At 53.8% G+C, this 20,762-nt stretch overlaps 1 protein-coding gene across 1 annotated transcript; it reads right to left on the reverse strand.

Annotated features, from left to right (window-relative positions):
• Window positions 1-12,886: 12,886 nt before the first annotated feature.
• LOC128267293 (structural maintenance of chromosomes protein 5) lies at window positions 12,887-16,432 on the reverse strand. Its single transcript, XM_053004099.1, has 6 exons — window positions 16,320-16,432; window positions 16,104-16,245; window positions 15,477-16,033; window positions 14,598-15,407; window positions 13,368-14,532; window positions 12,887-13,289 (listed from the first exon to the last, which is right to left on the reverse strand). Exons 1-6 carry the CDS (start codon window positions 16,370-16,372, stop codon window positions 12,912-12,914), a joined length of 3,105 nt encoding a protein of 1,034 aa, XP_052860059.1. The 5' UTR covers window positions 16,373-16,432; the 3' UTR covers window positions 12,887-12,911.
• Between the last annotated feature and the right edge of the window lie 4,330 nt (window positions 16,433-20,762).

Consider the following 20,762-nt stretch of genomic DNA (forward strand, 5'->3'; position numbering starts at 1 on the left):
ACGTCTGGCAAATTGAGAAATATTGACACCGCGATGGATGGTGCACTGGCACTTTTCACGGTGGAACTCAAATTTCCAAAGGAATTTGTGATTATGTTACCAGGTCCAACAGTCGAAAATGAGACTGTGTAAGCAGATGGCTCTCACTGTCAATTTGGCCCTTCTCATTATGCTTGTTTGGCAAAATTATGCCGGCATCATTGGTTTAATGCTTCCTGCTCAAGAAAAGTGCTACAGAATCGGATCAAATGCTTACGGTGATCATGCTCTTCGAAGATCGCAGTGCTTTGACTGGTTTTGACAGGATCGCAGTGCTTTGACTGGTGGTTTAAAAGGTTTAAACATGGTGACTTTGGCTTCACAAACAAAGAGCGTCGAAGGACTCCAAAAAGTTCGAGGACGCTGAACTATAAGAGCTTTTGGACGAAAATGACACGCAAACGCAAAAACAACTCACGAATCAGCGAAATGTGTACCAATACGCCAAATCCCTACGTTTTAAGGCCCTGGGAAAGATCGAGAAGATTGAAAAATGAACTGAACGAAAGACATCAGGAAAACCGAAAAACCACATGTGAAATTCTGCTCCGACGTACAAAAGGGCGTCTTTTTTGCATCAGATCATTATTGGAGATGGAAAGTGGATTCATTTTGCGAATCCTAAAAAGGGAAAATAATGGGTCAGTCCGGGAAAAACCATCAACTTTGACTGCAAAACCAGATCACTTCGGCAAAAGGATAATGCTGTGTGTCTGATGGATGAAATAGATTTTTTCAAACACATGATTTCATTGGAAAACAAATCGATTTTCTACTTTTAGACCTGGTATTACATTTTTTTTTAACTCTCCACCGAATGGCGCCATTTTGAAAAGGAGAGTAACCATAGCGACCCACCACAAACTAGCAAGGGGACGATCCGGTGCTCATAGAGACGGATGGCACATGGAAATCGTGCAAATTGTTCCGTTTGTGGATCAGGTTCTGGTTGGCCGCCCTTTGGTACGATTCCACACTGAATCGGAAAGCGCTCCAGGCGCTGCGCTCATTACCGGCCCCGCTCGATGAAGCGATGAACACATTTTCGCACTTTGCGCGTGATTTATAGGGTTTGCCCGTTTGAAGGTGGCCAAACAAGGTGGCCGCACTCGCCCAGGACTTTCGCAAAAGAGATGCTCGATGCCGCCGCCGCCGCCGGGGGGCTATTTAATGTGCTCCGTTGCGGTGCGATTTTTGTGGTTAACCTCAGGCGAGGTACAGGCAAAGGGCCCTGCACACTCTCCGGAACGCCATCTCTGCCGTCATTCGCACCTAACGCCGCCTCGAACGCGGCCTTAGGGAAACTGCACCGCATTTGATCACAAAACCGATCAAAACGAACCGATCGGTTCCGCCGAACATAATTGATGGTCTATTGTTTACACAATAAGCAACCCTCGACAAACACACACATAACAACACCACCGTACAGCAACAAAGTGGGGCGCGGGCGCCAGAATTGGCATCCGACACCCACTCGCCGGGGCCATTGTCGGGGCGTGCGTTTGGGGCTCTCCCGGGCGAAATAGATGTCATATTAATTTGATCGTATATTCCAATAAATTGAAATGTTCCGTAATTTATTGATTATTATTTTTCCATACGCTCGCGCCCGCCCGGCGAGCCCACGGAGTGCTTTCTATCGGAAACGCGACCACACCGCGAAGGTGGCAAGAAATAAGGACGCCGCCAGACGTCGCGAAATGTCATTATCGTCTCCGGAGCCCGGTCTAGGGCCTGGCGATGCCTGGCGGTCACAAAGATCACAAACGATCGCCCGGAGTTGTTGGCGCGCCTCGGCCTGGACCTGGGCCCTGGAAGCCCGTTGCGCAGGCGGACAATGAGACATAATGTGTGGTGATGGTCCGCACCCGGGGCCGGGAGGGACCCGCAGCCCGATGTCTCGATGGTCCGGTGCCCGTGTTGCCGACTCCTGCCGAGCTGCCGTCGACGCGGCGTCGTCCTGCGGGGACCGCCGCCGCCGCCCCGGACGAGACTGGGGCATGCGGGACAAAACGGTGAGTGCGCTATTGAAACGTCTTAATATCATAAACAAGTCATAAAATGTGCGGATAAGCTGCGCTGCGCGCTGCGGTGCGGCTGGCGAGCTCCGGTCCCCGGTGAGGTATAAATGGGATATCTCACCGCATGTGACCATTATTGTGCAGGAAAGAATAATGGAGTTCATTAAAATTGATTCAGTCCGGAACGCTCGGCTCGGAAGAAAGCTGACTCCTGGCGGCGTCGGCGGCGGCGGGTGGGGGGGATTGGCGGCCAGGACCGACCGTTACGTCCGTTAGTGTCCGCCGGTCGGACAGCTTGGCAGCAGCAGAGCTTGTAAACCATCCATTATCCAAACGGCGCGCGGACAGTCGCGAGCGCGGCCGGCGTGGAATGTGTGTCTGGAAGATCTGGCCAACTCTCTGGCGCGCGGTGTCCATCTGCAATCCGCGATGGCCCGACGTCCCCTTTGGGGAGGTCTTGTCAATAAAGTTGAAACCTGCGCCCGTTTTGAGGCTGAGGCGAGATATTAAGGAATAGCCAAGTGGAGCGTTTTTGGATTGGCTTCGCGTTCTTTTTTTTCTGCTGCGCGAGATGCGATTCTATTCGACCGACAAGTGATAAATGTCTCTCACGGATCCTGCGCGCTGCCTGCCTAATGATTGCTGGCCGTGCTGGCCGGCAGCTTCCGATCGCGCCCGATCAGCCCGATCGTGGCCGTTCGTGCTTCCCATGCCAAACGTGGCAGAGAACAGCATTCCGGTCGATGGGGTCTCCCGTTTTTGCACCTCGAGCCGAAGCCGGGGCCGGGAAGCCTCTAACGAGCCGGAGCCCAATCACCAATCGATCACCCAGGCCATCGAGGCATCGTTATTAGTCCCCGAGTCCGGCGGGCCCGAGCCGAGATTCGCACCATTTATGATGCGTCCCGACGCAAAACGTTGTCCCGCGGGAAATAATCATAATCATCCGCGGGGTGCGCGCGTTCCCAGCGCGCAACACACACACACTCTGTTGGCCATCAAATCGGCCCTTTTTCAGGTCCCCGCGCATGGCACATCTGATCGCGACGATCGCGTGATGATCGCGCGAGCGCGCGCATCATCATTGCCGATGCATTTATGCGCCGCGTGTCAAAGCTTAAATTGAATTCGCCCCATCATCGGCATCGGTGTCGAGTCTCGCAGTGGGTTTTTTTTTCTTCCGTGATCTCCGCGATCTCCGCGAAGGCGAAGACGTTCTAGGAAAAAACGATGGCGCGGATCGTTCCATCGTTATGCGCGCCCGGGAGCCCCGTATCCGTCCGGCGCTCGATTTATGCTCCGCTCGAGGAGCGGATGCTGCGCGAGCTTTTACCGACCTGTGCGGGTGCGGGTGATGGTTTATGATTTATGTGTGAGCGAGCTCCGGCTCCAGGGGTGTCCCTTTTAAGGAATACCTCAGCCGTGTGGGGTTGGATCGCGCTCTCCAAAACGGAAACCGCCGCGCCGCGAAGGTGCGAGATTTCATACATTGTGGTGATTAATGGTCTGCCCGGGAGACGTACCTGGGGCGGGCCTTAATTAGAGCGTGTGAGACACCAAGGCCGCCCTCTGGCAACCCACCCTCTCTCTCTCAAATGGGTGTTGATTGAAAGGACGTTCCGGTAGCGCGCGGATTGATGATGATGATTGAACCATTTCATAACGTTATTCCGGCACCGAGCCGTACGCGGGGGGAAGCGAAGGGAGTTGGGTGCGATACGGAATGGCACCGAGACCCCCAGGACACACGGAGAGGCCCTTCCGAAGGGGGTGTTCATAAATATTGAAAGTCTCACGCCGTCGCAGCGAGTGTCGCAGCGATGCGCGGCCATCGATAGTGTCCATCACATCCTGCCCCGGTGGCCGGTTTTGGAATTGAATGAGCTGTTGCCAGGCCGGGCCTGACGGCGGGTTTCCCGGATGGGAATCACCCGCTGACGGGTGATGGATTAGCATAGTTTATGTCGGGTGAACAGACTGACCGGAGTCACTAGGCTGCGTGATGGTGATGACGCGTCACTCAGGCCGAATAGAGCACCTTTGGCCCCGAAGATCGATCGAGCACGTTGCCGCGTTGCCAGCAGACCCTTTTTTGTGACTATCCCCGCATCCTCTCCGACACCAAGATCCAAGCGATACGATAGACGATGTTCCAGCTCCTGCGCCCGCTACAAGGGCAAGCAGCAAGGGCATCCTTAGCTCATTTGGTTTTTTTGCGTTTTTGTTGCCCCGCCGGGTTCATTATCGTGCGGCTGAAGCACCGTTTCTGTTGTCCGAATTCCTTCCCTGCCGCAACCCACCACCCACCGCAAAGGAAATGAAATTGTAATTCGCCGCGCCGAGGCGCTTCTTAAACGGCGACCGAAAAACGCGGCATCGGTGCGTGGCACCGGTGTTGCTGCAGAAGCGCCGCGTCGGAATGACGCCTGGCCAGCCACACACACACACCCGCTGCCACGCTGAGGGTGCAAAGAATTTTAATTGGTATCGCATTGGCCCGCTCTGGGGCCCTTTTCGCATCGCGGCACGGCGCGTGACCTGCTCCTGGACCTGTGGGCAAGGGGGCGGCCAAAAACAAGTCGTCGTTCACCCCCCTTTCCTTGCGCAATCTTGATGCCCCGTATTTGAATGTGTGTTCCGCCCCCGAGGGGGGAGGAGGTCTGAAGCGCGCGGCGCATTCCGTGCGATATCTCCCGGGTTAATGTGTGTCGGCCGCAAGATCACGCACGCGCGATGAGATGTTGGACCTCGGCACCGGCGGGTGGGGGGGGGCAGGGACCTTGGAGGGCACAGTAGTAGGTGGCCATCGACCCCACAACATGCGCGCCCCCTTGCTGTCCACCTACACGCATCGATTGGGCAAATGGCGAGGGGCTAACGCACAAGTCGAGTCGACCCATACTTTGCGCTGGGCTTATTCCAGGTGGCCCACCGGGAAGAAGGGATTCACTTACGAGGATCGCCAATCATGATCCAATGTTTGCACTACGCAACTATGCCCTGCTCTGCTCTCTCTATGTGTGGTGGCTGCCAGTATTAAATTAGATTTATTTCGAGCGTGGCGCACGTTACGGAACGCACTCACGCAATTAGCGGGATGAAACCATTCCGTCCACCAGCCGTTCCGGAGCCAGCTTGGTTGTAATCTGCCAGCCGAGTGTCACCTACTGATAGCCACTTCCAGCCGCCCGGTAGCCACCGAACGGGGCCGAACGCCGTCGTGCATAATCTACGATTTATGGATTCACATCTCTCTGTCTCTCTCTCTCTCTCTCGGTCTCTCTTCTTCGCGGGGTTGGTGGTAGCAATTGTCGCGCAAGAAGCGGAACGCGTAGCGAAAGCGTATCGCCCCATAAATTCTCCTGTATACCAGAATTTATTGATTACATTGTAATATTCCCCCCCCCCCCCCCTACCACCAGTCCTGCCACCGTGGCGGCCGCGGATTAGGCCGCATCGTCCTCGAGACGGAACCCAGCTCGGCGCACGGACACAGGTTCAATAACTTCGCAGCCAGCATCGGAGCCGGCCTACGCAGTCGGGTTGTGCCTGGAAACGCACCGTCTCCATGGCAGCCCCGGCAGTAGGTGCTGGCAGTAGGCTGGGAGGCTAGTAGGTGGGGTCCTCGGGAGCAGCGCACACCATCCAAGCAACCCGGCAACCCAGCAACGTGTGATAATAATCACCTATTGAAATGTCATTTCCTAATGATACACACCGCGGTGTGGTGCACCGCGTGGCGGCCATTGCGTCGGGACCTACCACACACACTCGAACGCGCGCACCGTGAAAATGGTTGCGCGGCCCATAGATGGGCCGAGTCGCGGGCCCACCGCGAACGCCCACATTCTCTCGCCGATCGCCGTCCGTCCGCGACTCCTCGATCGGATCGTACGCCTCTTCTCACCGGCCGGAGACGGCCCCGACGGGAAGGCTCTCGCGAAGGCTCTTTTCATCGGAGGCTCCCCCAGCGGGCCGGGCGCGAAGAAGAGGTGTGAAATTAATGGCCGTCGTACTAAAAAGCAAAATCTTGCACTTATTAGCGAACATACAATTTATTTAGTGCGTACACGACGCGCGCGCCCCCGAGAACGTGACTCTGGCCGCCGGCCGCCGTCCGCCGGTTCCAGCCGAAAGCGAGGCGTCGAAAGCGAGAAGGACGTCATAAATAATTTGCAACCCCAACGCCACGGAGGGGTCCATTGGGGTCCGTTAGCGATGTGTTTTCGCGCGACTCATTACACGAATATATAATTAGGGGCGCTGATGTGCACGGATGTCAACAAGTGGCCCGGGATCCTGCGGGATCCTCCGGGATCCGCCTAATGGTCCGGTTCGACCCAAAACGGTGAACTGCTTGCCGGGCGTCCGTCGCCGCCAATTTAACGGCCGCCGCCATTCTGGCGGCGATTAAACGCATTAGGCGCACGGTCGCGGAGCGAGTGCGCATAACGACCATAACGTCGGTGTTGCCGCCGGCCAAACACCGGTTGGATGGTTGTGGACGGTAAAGTCATAAATTTCCCATTGCGACCCGCGAACTAGTAGTACATCAGTGTGCAGGGTGGCCCCGTGGCCCCGTCGCGTAAACGCGTCGCTCGAATATGTGTAACGACACTCGGCCTGCTACGGCGTCCCGGGTGTCGGCCGTATGCGAAATTTATGGGCCGATACGGTGGAGCGGTGGCCGATACAATGTGGGGCCCTAATCATCGGTCCGCGCGAATTCCTTGCAGCGAGTCAATAGCTTCGGGGGTCCTCGAACCACCCGGAGCCCCGAAGGAGCAGCGAGATTATTTTTTTTCGCCGTAATCTAGAACCGCGCCTTAATTCAACAAAGCGGAGAAAAAATTACATCTCAATCGATGCTACGGCTGGCATCAGCAGCAAGACCAAAGGTGGAAGCCCACCCAACGGTGACTTCCATCGTCCGACGGTGGATCCGACAGGGTCCGTCTGGAAGGTTACAAAAGTTGCATAATTTATGGTCACCGTTACACTCGAAGAAGCGAATAATACGTAGGTGTGTGCGTTCGGAAGGGCATCCATTCGTAGACGGAATGTGTAATCTTCCGGGGCAACAATTTATTCCAACCCGTAGGAGCCCGCGCCGGAACCCATCATCCGGCCGATCCTGGAATTTCTGTTACATTATAAGTCTTATTTTTTGCTCCCTCTCTCTCTCCCTCACAGGAGGGCGCGCGCGCGCCAAGATGTGGACTAAAAATTACACGACACTCGACCGTTCCGGCCAACCGGCCCTACATAAATGTTGTGCTGCAATGGAATTTGCCTTCTTTGTTGCGGTGCGGCGCTGGGTCCCGACCCGGCCTCCGGGAAGATTCACATTCGTGATCCAATGTTTATGATCCGTGAAATCGCGGCCGGGCGCAGCCGGGCTTTGGGCCCTGGAGAAGCCCCGGAAGGCTCTTCGGAAAAGCTATTTAAATTATGTTCCCCCTAGCGGCCGGATCACGACGGCCGGGCGCGGGCACCGACCAACGATGATCAAACGCGGCACTTTGCTAAGTCGCCCGGCGTGGCGTGGCCACAAGATGTGACCTCTAATGGAGCGGAATGAATTGAATTGATTTCCGAGCCGGGGCTATGATATGGTCGGGCTCGGAGGGAGCTCCGAGGGACCAACCGGCGCTGCAGCTCCATTTGTTGATGATTTAATTTTCTATCCCCCGCGCATGAGGAACCGCGACACGCGGACAAGCGCGGTCCGACAATGAAGGGCGACAGCGTCACCGTTAACGAACCCTGGCCTCGGGAGAAGGATCGTGAAAATGAACGACGATGACGACGACAACGACGGTGGACCGCAACACGAATGACAGCGACTATCATAACACCCCGGTGCGGCAGTCGGGCAGTAGCAGCAACCTTACAAGATGCTCCAATAATCCAGCGGCTGGCCATTAACCAGGGTGAGTTCCCAGCTGTGTGCCCCTCGAGGGGACCACATAAAGCTGTGCGCCAGAAACCCCTTCTCGCTGGCGAAAACAAACAAACATCCCACATACGCTGCTCCCATCCCGGAGCACACGCCAGTCCGGGAAACAACAATGATCTGGCCGGCGCTTTACGATGCCCCAGGACAACAAGTTCATTTCGTTGCAGGACACACGTACTCTCTCACGCGGGGCTTTTCGAAATTTGTACATAATTAACATTAACATGGAGCCCCAGGAGACTTCCCACCCGGACTTCACGGCGGATTGATTCCCGATCAAGGGAGCCGTGTGAACGCATCTCAAAATGGTGCGCCATCGGCACATACCGGGTCAGCAGCAGCAGCAGCAGCAGTAGTAGGAGCGGGAGCTGAGCCGCCCCCGACATACAACAATACAACTACCGGAGCCGATTTTATGATTTATTGAAACATCGCTCTCCCGCCCGGGGGTGGTGGTACCATATGGTACCATACAGATTGTAAACCGGTGGGCTGGTCGGACCGGTCACGCGGGATCACGGGGAACCGCTTCCGGCGCTTCACGCTCAACACAGGCAAACTTTCAGCAGCGCGCGACCGAGGCGACCACCGCACGGGGAGCATAAATTTTGTCCAGATTTATAGCGATCATTTTGTGTGCCTTCCCGTTCTCTTAAACTTCGTTCTCCCCCCACCATCCGGCAGCGTTTGGCGATCGGCGATCAAGCGAACAAGGTTTAAGGTCTCAGCTTCTCGTTCCCCGGTGGTTTTTTTTCCTTAGTTGTGTGCGGCACCGGCACTGAAAGATTGGCCGGGATCCGCGGCCAATCACCGAGGCGCTCGAAGGGACACAGCCTACAACCGCCAGCCCGCCACAGCACGTACGGTAAGATTTCGTACAAATGATTTTCTATTATTTATCGTAGCCACCCGCGGGCGATGGATCCGCTTGGTCCGCGATTGATCCGAGCGGCGGCAGGACCGTTCCGGGCACCCACAAACGCGCACCATCGCGTTGATTCGTTCCCCCTATTCGGACAGTTGAGTAATTGTGGCCGAACACCACCCCCCAAAAAGGAACGCGACCGACCGAAGAAGAAGGATCTCCTGTGGCAAGATCCGATCGTGATCGCGACGCCAGCAGTCATTGTGCACAGGTTGATTGCGGGGGGAGTTTCAGGCTCGAAGGCACTCGACCAGAGAACCAACCTCCGGCGTCCGGCATCGGGACCGTTTACGATCGTACGCGATCGTCGGTGAATTTATCGGTCTCCCGAACGTGCCTCCGGCGGGCAAGGTTCGACGGCCACCGCTGGACACCGCGAAAGGAATTTTCAATCGAACTGGGATTTTGTGGACCAGAAGATTTCCTGCGTTCGATACAAGCTACTGGCCTACTAAGTCCCAACTTGTTTGGAAATTTGTGCTTCGCCCCGAGCGCCCCCTAACCAAGTGTAAGTGAGTGCAAGTGTCCTGGACCCGGAACACACACAACACAGCGCACTGCACTGAGTTGGGATTTTCGAGAGACATTAACGTTACCATTTCAAACCAAAGTCCAGCACCACTCACCACGCGCGGGCCACTCCAAGGCACACGCACATGCACACACACACACAACCACACACACAGGGGCGACCGCCGCACCGTGGACCGCTTGGACCGCTCGTAATGCCCTTGGAAATCCCAAAATCGTTGCATGTGTCGCACGCACCTTTTGCACTTCGTTCAACCGGTTGTTGGTCCGCTTCTTCACCGTGAAAGCCACCGGGCAGCTGGCCGGATTAGCGGACATACTGGACGCGCGGGACACGTAGCGAAGAGAGAAAACCAATCGTACGATCGGCACCGACGACCACGAGAATCGAAGAACGGCAACTGATCCCGATGATCGTAGGTGACCAGCGAGGCATCCGTGGTGACCGACGGGGGATTTAGATCGGATTAGATTTTGACAAATGAGCGGTCAGATGCGAAAGGATCGGAACGCCGCCCCTGACCCCGGGTGAGTGTTTGAATAACAAATCGAACCCGGCAGGTCCCGCAGGCCGTCGGTGTAATGGCCCGTTGGAATCTAAAAATAGGTGTGCCGGATGACGTATGAGAAAGTCCCGGGTCCCCCCGTCCTCCGACGGCCCAGAATTAACGACTCATTCCGTGTTAATTTCAAAACATTAGCCAACTTGCAGATTCATCGGCTCCCGGACCGCGGAGAAGCGGAGAATGAATCTGGCAATCTGGCCCACCGGCAACAACCGCCGGGAGCAACCGGATCTAACAAATGGCCCGATACAGTTTAATTTGTAACACACCCAGCAGGACGAGAGCCGCGCGAGTCATAATAAACCTGGCGGGCAAGCGTACAAGTGTAATCCCACCGATCGGGACCGCGCGGTAAAATCTTGATAAAGACCGGAGCGGTCCCGGAGCGCCCGGTGGGCTCATTCGAAAATTCAACGACACCATTACGCGGACGCGCGCTCTGGCCGTAACGGAGCGAACGGGAGAAGACCCACGACGACTCCGGGGCAACCGATGCCCGAGCGTTGACAGTGATTGGTGGTGGTCATTTGTGGTCCGGCCATCCGGCCAGTATCGTAACCCATCGTAGCGGGCCTCGCCGGTGCAGCGAACGCAACTGCCGGCCGAGAAGGCCCTTGTCATTTCAGCCCGCCGAAGATAATTTGCGAATAATTATTTTCAATCGAACAGCCGCGCGTCGAGAGCGAGAGACACTTGCCAGGCTGGGTAGGACCACCCCGTAAGACGAGGGCTGTCCAAACTGTCCCCGCGGTCCGCCGCAGCCCGAAATGATGAAGCATATAATTATCGACATAATAAATGAAGCCATTTGCGTTTATCTTCAACTCTGGCCCCCGAACGGTGGCGAAGCCTTCGGTGGGGCGATCGGTCGGGCAAGAGAAAATGCCCCAACGGGTCGCCGGGTTGACTATGAAAATCAATTAAAAAGCTAATAATTTTATTGACACCACGCCGACCGGATTGGGCATCGATCAAGCGGCTAAACGGCGTGCGATTTCGATTTGCATATAAATGGGATCTTTTCAGAAAAATTGTGTCATCGACCGTTTGAATTAAAGGACAGTTTCTGGTAACTTTTCACACACCCCTTTTCAGTGTCCCGGTCCCGGATGGTGGCACACGAGGAGCGCACGTTTCGTTGGCGTCCCCGTCTTATCGCCTGCGCTGCGAGACATGATGTGACATGCGGCGACACCGGAAGCGAAACCCTTCGAGCTGGAGTCTAATTGGAGTCTTAAGTGACGTGATTCGGCAGGCCACGGGAGGCCACCATTAGCGTGGACGCGCCATTGGAACGATCGAATTTGATTGATCCTAATGTACACGGCTGCTCCGGGTGCTCTCGGCGGCGGCGCGCGCATCCTTGGGGGCAAAATTTCTCTTCGTTTGCCCCATTTAAACAGGGAGCGGGACGGCTGGCGACGGCCACTGGGTAACTGTTTTCACGATCATCATTATGCCGATCGGTGCCGGGGTTTGATAATGGTAGCGTTGACGAGTAATTTGTCCACACGAGCGTCCGACCGATAATTAGGACCGCGACCGATCGATCGCAATTACCCATGGTGCCTCGTGATGGGCGCGCGACATCATTCGCGTCGAACCCTATGGGGCGCACCGTCAGCAGCAGCATCATCATCATCATTTGACAATTAAATCAAACCATCGCGACGATCGATCTAAATGAAGCGGGCGCCGCGGTCGAGCATAATTGGCGCTCCCCTGCCGCGGGAGCCGGCAATCTAATAAGATTAATTTTATGGGCCCCGTGTGCGTGTGCGTCGTGCGGACCGCGTGCGACTCACTCCCGGAGAGCATCCGGCATGATAGGCCTCCCGGGCCACCGGCTGAGGAGATGACAGCTTCGGCGCAATGACGAACACACCGCTACCGCTCGATCCACAGCCCGCGGGCTTATCGATCGATCGGCAATCGCCTCTGATGGCGAACACTTTTCGACACCCGGTTCGCCGCTTTTCTAATTGACTTTTCGTGTCGTGTTCTTATAAATCGTGCCAGCTTCTATGTCCCCACGCTCTCTACCGTGGGGTCGGCGGACGGTCACTAAACGGTCGCCGGATCGCGCTATTTTGGGCCACTTTTAAACGCGCGATCGATAAGCGAAACGCACTGCGGCCACGCGGGCCTCGTTCGGGTGTACATCTTCACCGCTTGCACCGCGCGTCACCGGCAACCTTTCAATCGATCACGCCACCCAGAGGGTCCCCCAAGCACCCGGATGGTCACCCCTAAGTGGCACCTTGCGTAAGCTGACAAGTGGTTCGCCGTGCTGTGCGAAACCTGCTCTGGCGCAAAACCCGTTGCGGTTCCTTTGCGATCCGTTCGTTCGTTCGCTGACGCTATCGCATCGCGTCGCTACGACAAATTCCTACACGCAGCACACATTACGCTGGGGACGCGGTGCAAGTGCATCAACCGCGAAGCCTCGCCTGGTCCCGCTGTCGCCACCCTGGTGGCGCGCGCATATCGTTAGCGAGAAAGTTGGGCACCCAGTTCCGGCGGACCGCACCGACATCGAAATCACATTCGCGAGCAGGGCGCGCGGTGCTGATACCGCGCGTGCTGCGTACATTAATAATGCGCCATAATCTGTTTCTCTTTTCGACAACCGTAGGTAAGTAGGTTCGGCCAGATGGGAAACTTTTTTTTTCTGGCCCACCTGGCGACACATGAAAGAAACCGCACCAAACTAGCGAACTAGAAAGAAACGTCCAGCGATACGAGTTTATTAGGCCGGACCGAACACAAACTGTCAGCAAATTGACGATGCTACCGAAAGTTCATAACTGGGTCCAAAGGCGCATAAAAACGGAACCCGGATAACGCTACGTCCGCACTACGCTGTGCTACTTTTGTGCGTTCAGAAACACGTCCGGGCTCTCGATGTACGGGCCGTTATGCACGAGGATCACATTCATCTTCTCGTTATAGGTGAGTCGCGGCAGCAGCTTCGGTGTAACGAAAAAGTATTGCGATTGACCATCGCGGCACGTTTCCTCCACCAGCATGTCGAATACTTTCCGCTCGTTGGTCGGATCCATGCCCTGGTTGATCTCGTCCACGCACCGGAACGGTACCTGTGTCATGTTCTGCAACGCCAGCGTGTAGATGGCTATCGCGACCGCACGCTCTCCACCCGACTGTAGCTTCCGATCGAGTGCGCACAGCTTCTCCTTGTTCCGATACTTGACAAAGATCCGAATACCGTACTCATCGTAGTTGCGCTGAAACACAACCGGAAAGAACCCCCCCGCTGGTTAGGATGGCCAACGCATAGCCGTCAGAGCCCCACCATAGCTTACCTCATCGTCTCGGCTCAGCTGGACTTCGCCAGCGAAACCCATCCGGCTCATAAAGTGCGAGAACTGCAGGTTAATGTTCTGCACCACTCGACATATCTCCGGGTACCAGCGGTTGTGCAGTGAAGACATTTCACTCTCTAGCGTGGCCGCGTCCTTCTCCGAACGGGACACTCCGGTTCGCAACTGGTCAAGCTGTCGCTTCTTATGGGCGTACTCTTCGGCAGTGTCTTTGCTGACCGATGGCATGCATTCGAACCGCACGTTCAGATCATCCAGGTGCGTCTCGAGTGCCTCAAGCTCGTCCGGAAGCGCCGCAAACTGTTCGCGGTACGGAAAGTCCGCCTTATCGGGTGCCTTCCCGGCGGTCAGGGATCTTGCGCGCACATTTTTTTTGCTCGCCTTCTCCTTGGTTTCCTCCAGCTTTCGCTGTACATTGGCGAGCGTCCGTTTGGCCGTCTGAAAGCCCTCTTCCACCGAGTGGAACTTGCTTTCCGATTCGGCGTGGGACTCCACAAAGATGCGCAACCGTTCTCCGAGCAGCTCCTGCTGAACGATCGCCCGGACGTGCTGGAACAGAGCGGCCCCCTTCGTCCGCTGGTTCTGGACGATCTGCTGCATGATCGTGCGGCAGGACCGTTGCATTTTGTCCCTCACTTCGTCCTCGTTGATCAGCCGCTTGCTAAGCTCTTTGCACTTAGCCTGCTGGCGGCTCACCTTCAGCTTCGTTTGCTGATACTTGGCCAACGTTTCTTGGCGGGTGCGCTTCTGGCTTGACAACTCGGTGCAGCGTTCCTGTAGCTCTTTGATCTGGTTCTCGATTTCACCCCGCAGGTTGCGGATCCGATCACACTCGCGCACCAGCTGCTGGTGCTGCTGGCGCCGTTCGTCCAGAAGCTTCTGGTTGGTCGATTGGTTAAGCAGATTGTGTGTCCGCAGCACATCGCTCCGGGTGGACTTTTCGCCGGTGTACCGTGATTTGGACACCTGAAAGCGGTTCGTCGGCGTAAAGAAGACGACAATCTCTTCCGGCAACGATGTCACGTACTTGAACGACTCCTGACTCCCGACCGGAATGTTGTGCAGGCCGTACAGTTTACACAGCCCGTTCAGCACTGGAAACGGTCCTTCGATCATGTCAATCAGATACGAATGGAACCCGAAGCGCCTGAAAGCACACAACCAAACTAGATTCACATGGCCCATCCTAGTTCCGTCGGGTCCGTTACCTACTTTAAGCTTGCTAACGGATATTTGGCTTTGTAGTTGAGCCTGTCGGCAGGCCCACTGTGTATCGCATTCACCCCCTCGATGCGCATCTCCTCGCGGACAAGCCGAAGAAACAGATTCATGTCCTCCGTCTTTTCGCACGTGAATGCGATCAAATCCCGCACACCGATCGTGTTCTCGAGAAACTGGACATGCTCGGGAACGGGCACGTTCAGCTCGAGGATCATTGGCTCATAGATTTTACCCTGGAAAAGGTGCCCATTCTCGCGCAACCACTTCACCGCCTGGTACGTGCCAGTGAAGCGTGCCTGCAGAACCTTCAGCCGATTGTTGGCCACATTCTCGATGGACTCGATGCTGCGCTGGATGCTCATCATTTCCGGCTTTAGATCGGTGTCGATCTTTTGGTTCAATTCATTTCGCCGTCCCATCAGCAGGTCGCTCTCATTGCGAACCTTGGCTTCCGTTTCGGTCAGCGTGTCGACCTGTTCACGCACTTCCTCCTCGGACCCGAGCGCTTTGGCCGCATCGGCACAGTCCTGTACGACCGCACTGAGAAGCACCTTCGCCTCATCGAGCTCCGACTGGCGCTCGCCGGCTTTGGCCAGTGTGTCCTGCATTTCGCGCGTTTGCTTGCGCAACGCATCCTCCAGGCTTTCTGTTTTGTCCTCCAACTCGTTAATCTCGTTCGTCGAACGTTCGGCCACCGAAACCTGGTCCTTTTGGGCATCTTGAAGGTCTTTTTTTCTCGCCAGTATATCGGCCATTTCCGATTTGCACGCCTTGTACTCTTTCTCCTTGTCCTTGAACGATCTGAAAAACAAGCGGAACACCGTACCGTGATCGGTCAGTGTGTCGTCGTTTCTGCACTACGCTCCCTACCTGGCCGCTAGCTTCTGGTCCTCGACGGTGGTCGTGTATAGGTGAAACTGTTCCTCGTACTCCAGCCACGCTTTTCGTGCTTCACACACTTTAATCTGCTTTTCGAACTCTTGCCGTGCCCGATCGGACTCCAGCTGCTGCTCAAGATCGGCAACCCGTGTCTCGAGCTCACGTATCCGGCTGGCATCGGTTTTCCGCTGGTTAAACGATTTCTGTTTATCGCTCTGCTTCGCCTTCAGCTCCGTAAACCATTCGTTCATCTCGGGCGTGCAGACGGACGATTGCGTGCTGAGCAGCAGTTCGCGGGGATTCATCTTCGTGAAATCCTGTACCCGGTCCTGGGGCAGAAACTGGCACAGATTGTCCACCTGAATGTTAAACGATCGCACCTGCGCGAGGAACGCTTTATGCGACACCTTCACGGAATCGATTTCAAAAACGTCCTTCTTGTTGTTGTCGAACATCCGGCAGAACCAGCGAACTTTTCTCTTCTTGTTCTCGTAGAGCGAGATCCGGATAGTGGCGCTGTCCTTTCCGTATTTGATGTAACTTTCGAGCTGAAAAGGGGAGCGAGTGAAACGTCGATTAGGGCACGGTTTAGGCACGAGAACAGATAGTGTTAGTTACGTTGTCACACCGCGAAAGCAGCTTACAGTTGCCACCCATCCCCAGCACGATACCGGCCACGATCGCCGACTTGCCGGTTCCGTTCGGTCCCAGGATAACGTTGAGGTACTCGTCCGGGTAAAGCACAACCGTGTCGTATGTGCTGTTTGGCGGAAAGTAACAAAAGAAAAGGCCATTAGCATCAGAAACCACATCAAACGCGTACCTAACACGCACATAAAGTTCTGCAGCGAAACCGAAGCAATCTTTCCGATAATTGATTGCGACATGGTCAATTCTGCACGCGGCGACTTGAATCAAAGAAAACATCAACGAGTATGTGAATTACAACGCCGGAAACACCGGAAACACCGGAAACAAACACCAACGAAACTGACCGCGGAAACTGAAACTGATCCTGGCGCGTTTTCAGCCGGGCCGTGACAGATGACAGCCGGGTTTTCAAGGCGCTGTTTACAATACAAAGTCCATTTCCATGGCGTTTCAAAGGAAGTCCTTTCAAATCAAACGGTGTAAAAACGGTTTAAAATAGAGCAGTGCTTTCGGCTGAACATTTTCGATACGAATAATGCACAAACTGATGGAATGGAACGTAAGTACGTAAAATACGCGAAATACCCACAAAATAAATGATAAATTGCGAGTTACCTTATTACTGACAACGGCGCCATCTATGTTCAACGAAACAAACATTTAACGAAAGCATAAAATTTTAACGAATTACGTCGGTGTCCCAGCTTTAGTTGACCGCCGCCACTTTTTCTCAATAGATGGCTCTATTCACAATCAATAAATCAATTCACAAGAATTTAATTTACAATTAATTAATTAAAAATCAAAAAGGATTATCGTAAAGAAAAGTGTAAAGTTATGATGAATTCAAATTTCCACTCACAATCTCCCAACAGACTTTCAAATAAGCTTATTCGAATCGTCACTGCGACACATTGCAGCGCATTTTATTCTCCAACTGATCAGATAAAACGAATGTCATTCATAAATTTGTGTTAAATTTGTGCTTTATGCTGGCACCCAAAAAGTTGTCTCATAGTTGCACTTCAGATGCTGTAATTTTTTGCTTTCCATTATTTACATTAAATATGAAGATACAAGAAGTACAAAAAATGTCCATCGTCCTTTTGCAGACCTTTCTGCCATCCGACCGAGCGAAGCGCAGTCTAAAGTTGTGCGGCCATGTTATTAGATTATTTTCGGCTTATCGGCAGCCGGAGCCAGAGGTTTGAGTCACAAAGCCGCTAAGGATATGTTTGTGTACGATCGAAATTGGATTATCCTAGGATTCCCCTTCGTTCGGATCGGTTTCGGGTCCGGGCAGGATAGGCAACTATGCAGCAGGAGCGTAGCCAAGTACAGCTATGGACAATTTTTACTTTCCTCTTTCTCGCTAACTCAGACGTGGCCCCGAATATCTACGTTCCGCCGTTGTTTGAAGCTGTTTGTGCAAAGGATTAGACTCAACCCAGCATTTTCTGGAAGGACGAAAGCGAGTGAAAAAGATCTTATGTTGAGAAGCGTGAAATTTGCCTGCCTTTCTTGAAACTTTTGGCCTTTGCCAGCGCAATGAAGGGCCGATTCAAGGTTTAAAAACTGAACCCAACAACAAGCCGGTAGGTAGGCGCGACGCAAAGAACATAGTTTTCCCATGGGCCCAAACTGGAAGCCAATGATCCAATTAGTTACCCGCCCGGTAGTTAGCGCTAATGATATTCGTATCTTCTGCCCGGGCGCTCAAGAACCGCCGTCTTGTGCCACACTATTTTGGGCCAAAGAAACTCGCACACACCCGCCCGAATGGAGGCAATAATTTGCATCCATAAACCTATTTCATGCCTCCATAGCGGCCAGAGACAAAGCAATGCGGCCGAGCGAATCTAATGATAATCCACATAATTTGATTATGATATCATTACATCTCCGACGCGGCGCCACATCCGCTGGGACACATGCAAATTGGTGCCTGTGCGTGGAACCGCAAGAAGGCAAACACACACGCCGGTGATGGGATTATGTATGCAGTTTAGCGTCAAATGCGGTTCGAGGCCTTGCGCCATGTCCCGTGGGACCAGTTGGTGCTGTAAGAAATCGGCGGATCGGTGTCATCTGATACCGCGACTAAACACTGACACCAGGCCGCGCTCGGCGACGATAAGCAGCCAAATTATGGGAATATGATACGCATGAATAAACGATTAATAATGGAACGCCTGGCGATCGTTTAAGGGGGTAAGTATCATAATTTACTGACGGGTCGCTAATAAGAGGACATCAAGTGGCAATTGTTTGGTCCTGCAGCAGGCGCAAGATCACTTAATGGTCGGCATGCGTCAAAAATTTGTCACGGAGAAGTCTATTAAATAGATACCAGTAACTAATAACATAGTTAAGCAGTGAATATTTAAATTGTTCGACCGTTTTAAATTTTATTCGAAACTCTGCTAACGCGCTGACCCTCACATTCCCACAAACAGATCGTCACGGATGCTTATTACATTCTTGGAAAGGTCATAAGGGCACGTAAAAAAGGAAACGTCCCGAAAAAAAAAATTCTCAGCACCTCGGTTCCGTCGTTTCGGACCGGAAGAACCAATTTCTATCGCTCCTTGGATAACATGTGTTGCGTTCAGTCGTTCGTAGGATCATTCTGGTGGTCGTTTCTGTGGACAACACTTCACGGAGGTGGCATAGAAAAAAAGCGAACATTATAATGCAAATGCATCTCAGTAGCCCACCGTCAGCGAGTTGTGTGGTGCCACAAATTGTTCGTTACGCGAAACCGTAACTAACACCACACATTTCTCGGTTAGCGCGTTCGGTGGCCCTTTTAATCACAAAAAACCACATGCTACGCAATACGTGGCCCACGGTGGCCGGGCTGACATTTGTGCGCACTATGATTTAGCTCAATCGATAATCACTACGTATCGCGTGGGTAATAAATAACATTTTACGCTCCGTTTTTTCGTGTTAGCTAACCAAGTGCCAAGACGAAAAAAAGGCCTCCGCCACGAAACTGGCGTCAATCTCGCGTCGTCGAAAGTGACATCCGATACCCTCCCCACACACCTACGCCGACTTTGTTCACCCTGTGCAGGGTAGCTAACCCCGGAGGCTACCAGAAAAGTGGCCAGTTGGTGGTTAGGTTGAGGGTTGCGTATTGCCAGACGAAAGAACCACGCGACTATTTTCATGCAATTCACACCGAACGCCTTGGGCGTAAGAAGGCACGACCTCTCGCCGGAGCCTGCGGTGCCGTCTCGAACCCGGACCTGAAAGTCAACCGCCCGAAACCTGGCCGGAAGTATGTGTGTTCATCTTCATTCACGCCTGCCATTATTTTATTTTGTACCCACTGCGCGGCGAGGTCGTTAATTGGGCCGAACCATCGGCCGAACGTGTCCTTTCGGCACCGGCAAAGCGTGCCAATTCGAGTACAATTACTTGCGCGGCCACCATGCTGCGTTTGGGCCGGGGGTTTATCGCTGATCCAATGTGTGTTTCACAAATTGAATGCTTTGAGTGTAATTAAAAATGAGACTATTGAAGGATTACGTCCAGAAACATCAGAGCGCGACACTCCGAACAGAGGCACCGTTTCTTCTCATGTGGCCCCGGACTTGAATGTGTCTCACGCGTGTGGGTCGTTTGACGCGCTTTGCGCCAAACATTATAAGCTGCACCGGGGTGCACCAATTATGTCGTTCAAACCTCAACCAGATAGCACCGGTATCCTATAATTAGTTCCCAAATCGAGGTCCGGGATTGAAAACGAGCAAACAGGCCGTTTCGGAGTTCATCGGACCGGACTGGCCCGTAATAAGGGTACGGGAACCATCCGAAGAAGCCGATGAATGGAGAGCACGAAAGGATTAAATCTTTGGCGCCCTGTGGAAAGTGCCTTCGGAGTCGGGTCTTCCGCCGAAAAGGAATGCTCATCCGGAAAGTAGAGCGCGGCGTACGGTTTCCTGGGCCCCGGGGGGGGGATGCGATTAGTTTTCTTTAGTGATAATTTGGATTTAATACCATTGTCATTAGGCGGAAGTTTGCAGCGAGTCCGGCGGTGGCAGCTAATGGCAGTCGGGCGGTGGGAGCCCATCGGGGCGCGATGGACGGACGGACGTTAACGTCCGAGTGGCGATCGTTGGTGATCTAATTTGAGTCATCCTCGGCCAGAGACCCCCATTTTGGCTGTCATTTTAGTGGCACTGCGAAAAATAAAGATAAATCGCTGTTGTGGGCCCATCTGATGTGCGATTGCTTCATGATTGTTATTATAACTCAATTGCCGTAATTGAAATTAGGACTTTGATATCTTTTTCTCGGGCGAGAGAGTCCGCCAGTCGCTGCCGGTCGCTTCCCCGACCGTTTTTTTCCCGTTTTCCAATTCCCACTGCAAATGAGTGAAAAATTACTTTTCCACGTTTCCTGTGAGGCGTGTGGAGTTAAGCGAGACACTAGAAAATGCGTCACACCGTGAAACGAAACAGACGGGTGTTCGGGAACCCGATTTGTTGTAGGGCCTGTGTAAACACGGGCCACGGAAAGGAGAAGGAAAAAACTAATTCCAAAACCCCCTCCGCACACAGAACGAGGGCGATAAAACCGAAATCCATCCACAGTTGGAGTGCAATTCGGGTTTTC

This window comes from Anopheles cruzii, chromosome 2 (genome assembly GCF_943734635.1).
Source record: "Anopheles cruzii chromosome 2, idAnoCruzAS_RS32_06, whole genome shotgun sequence".
In the NCBI taxonomy this organism is placed as follows: Eukaryota; Metazoa; Arthropoda; class Insecta; order Diptera; family Culicidae; genus Anopheles; species Anopheles cruzii.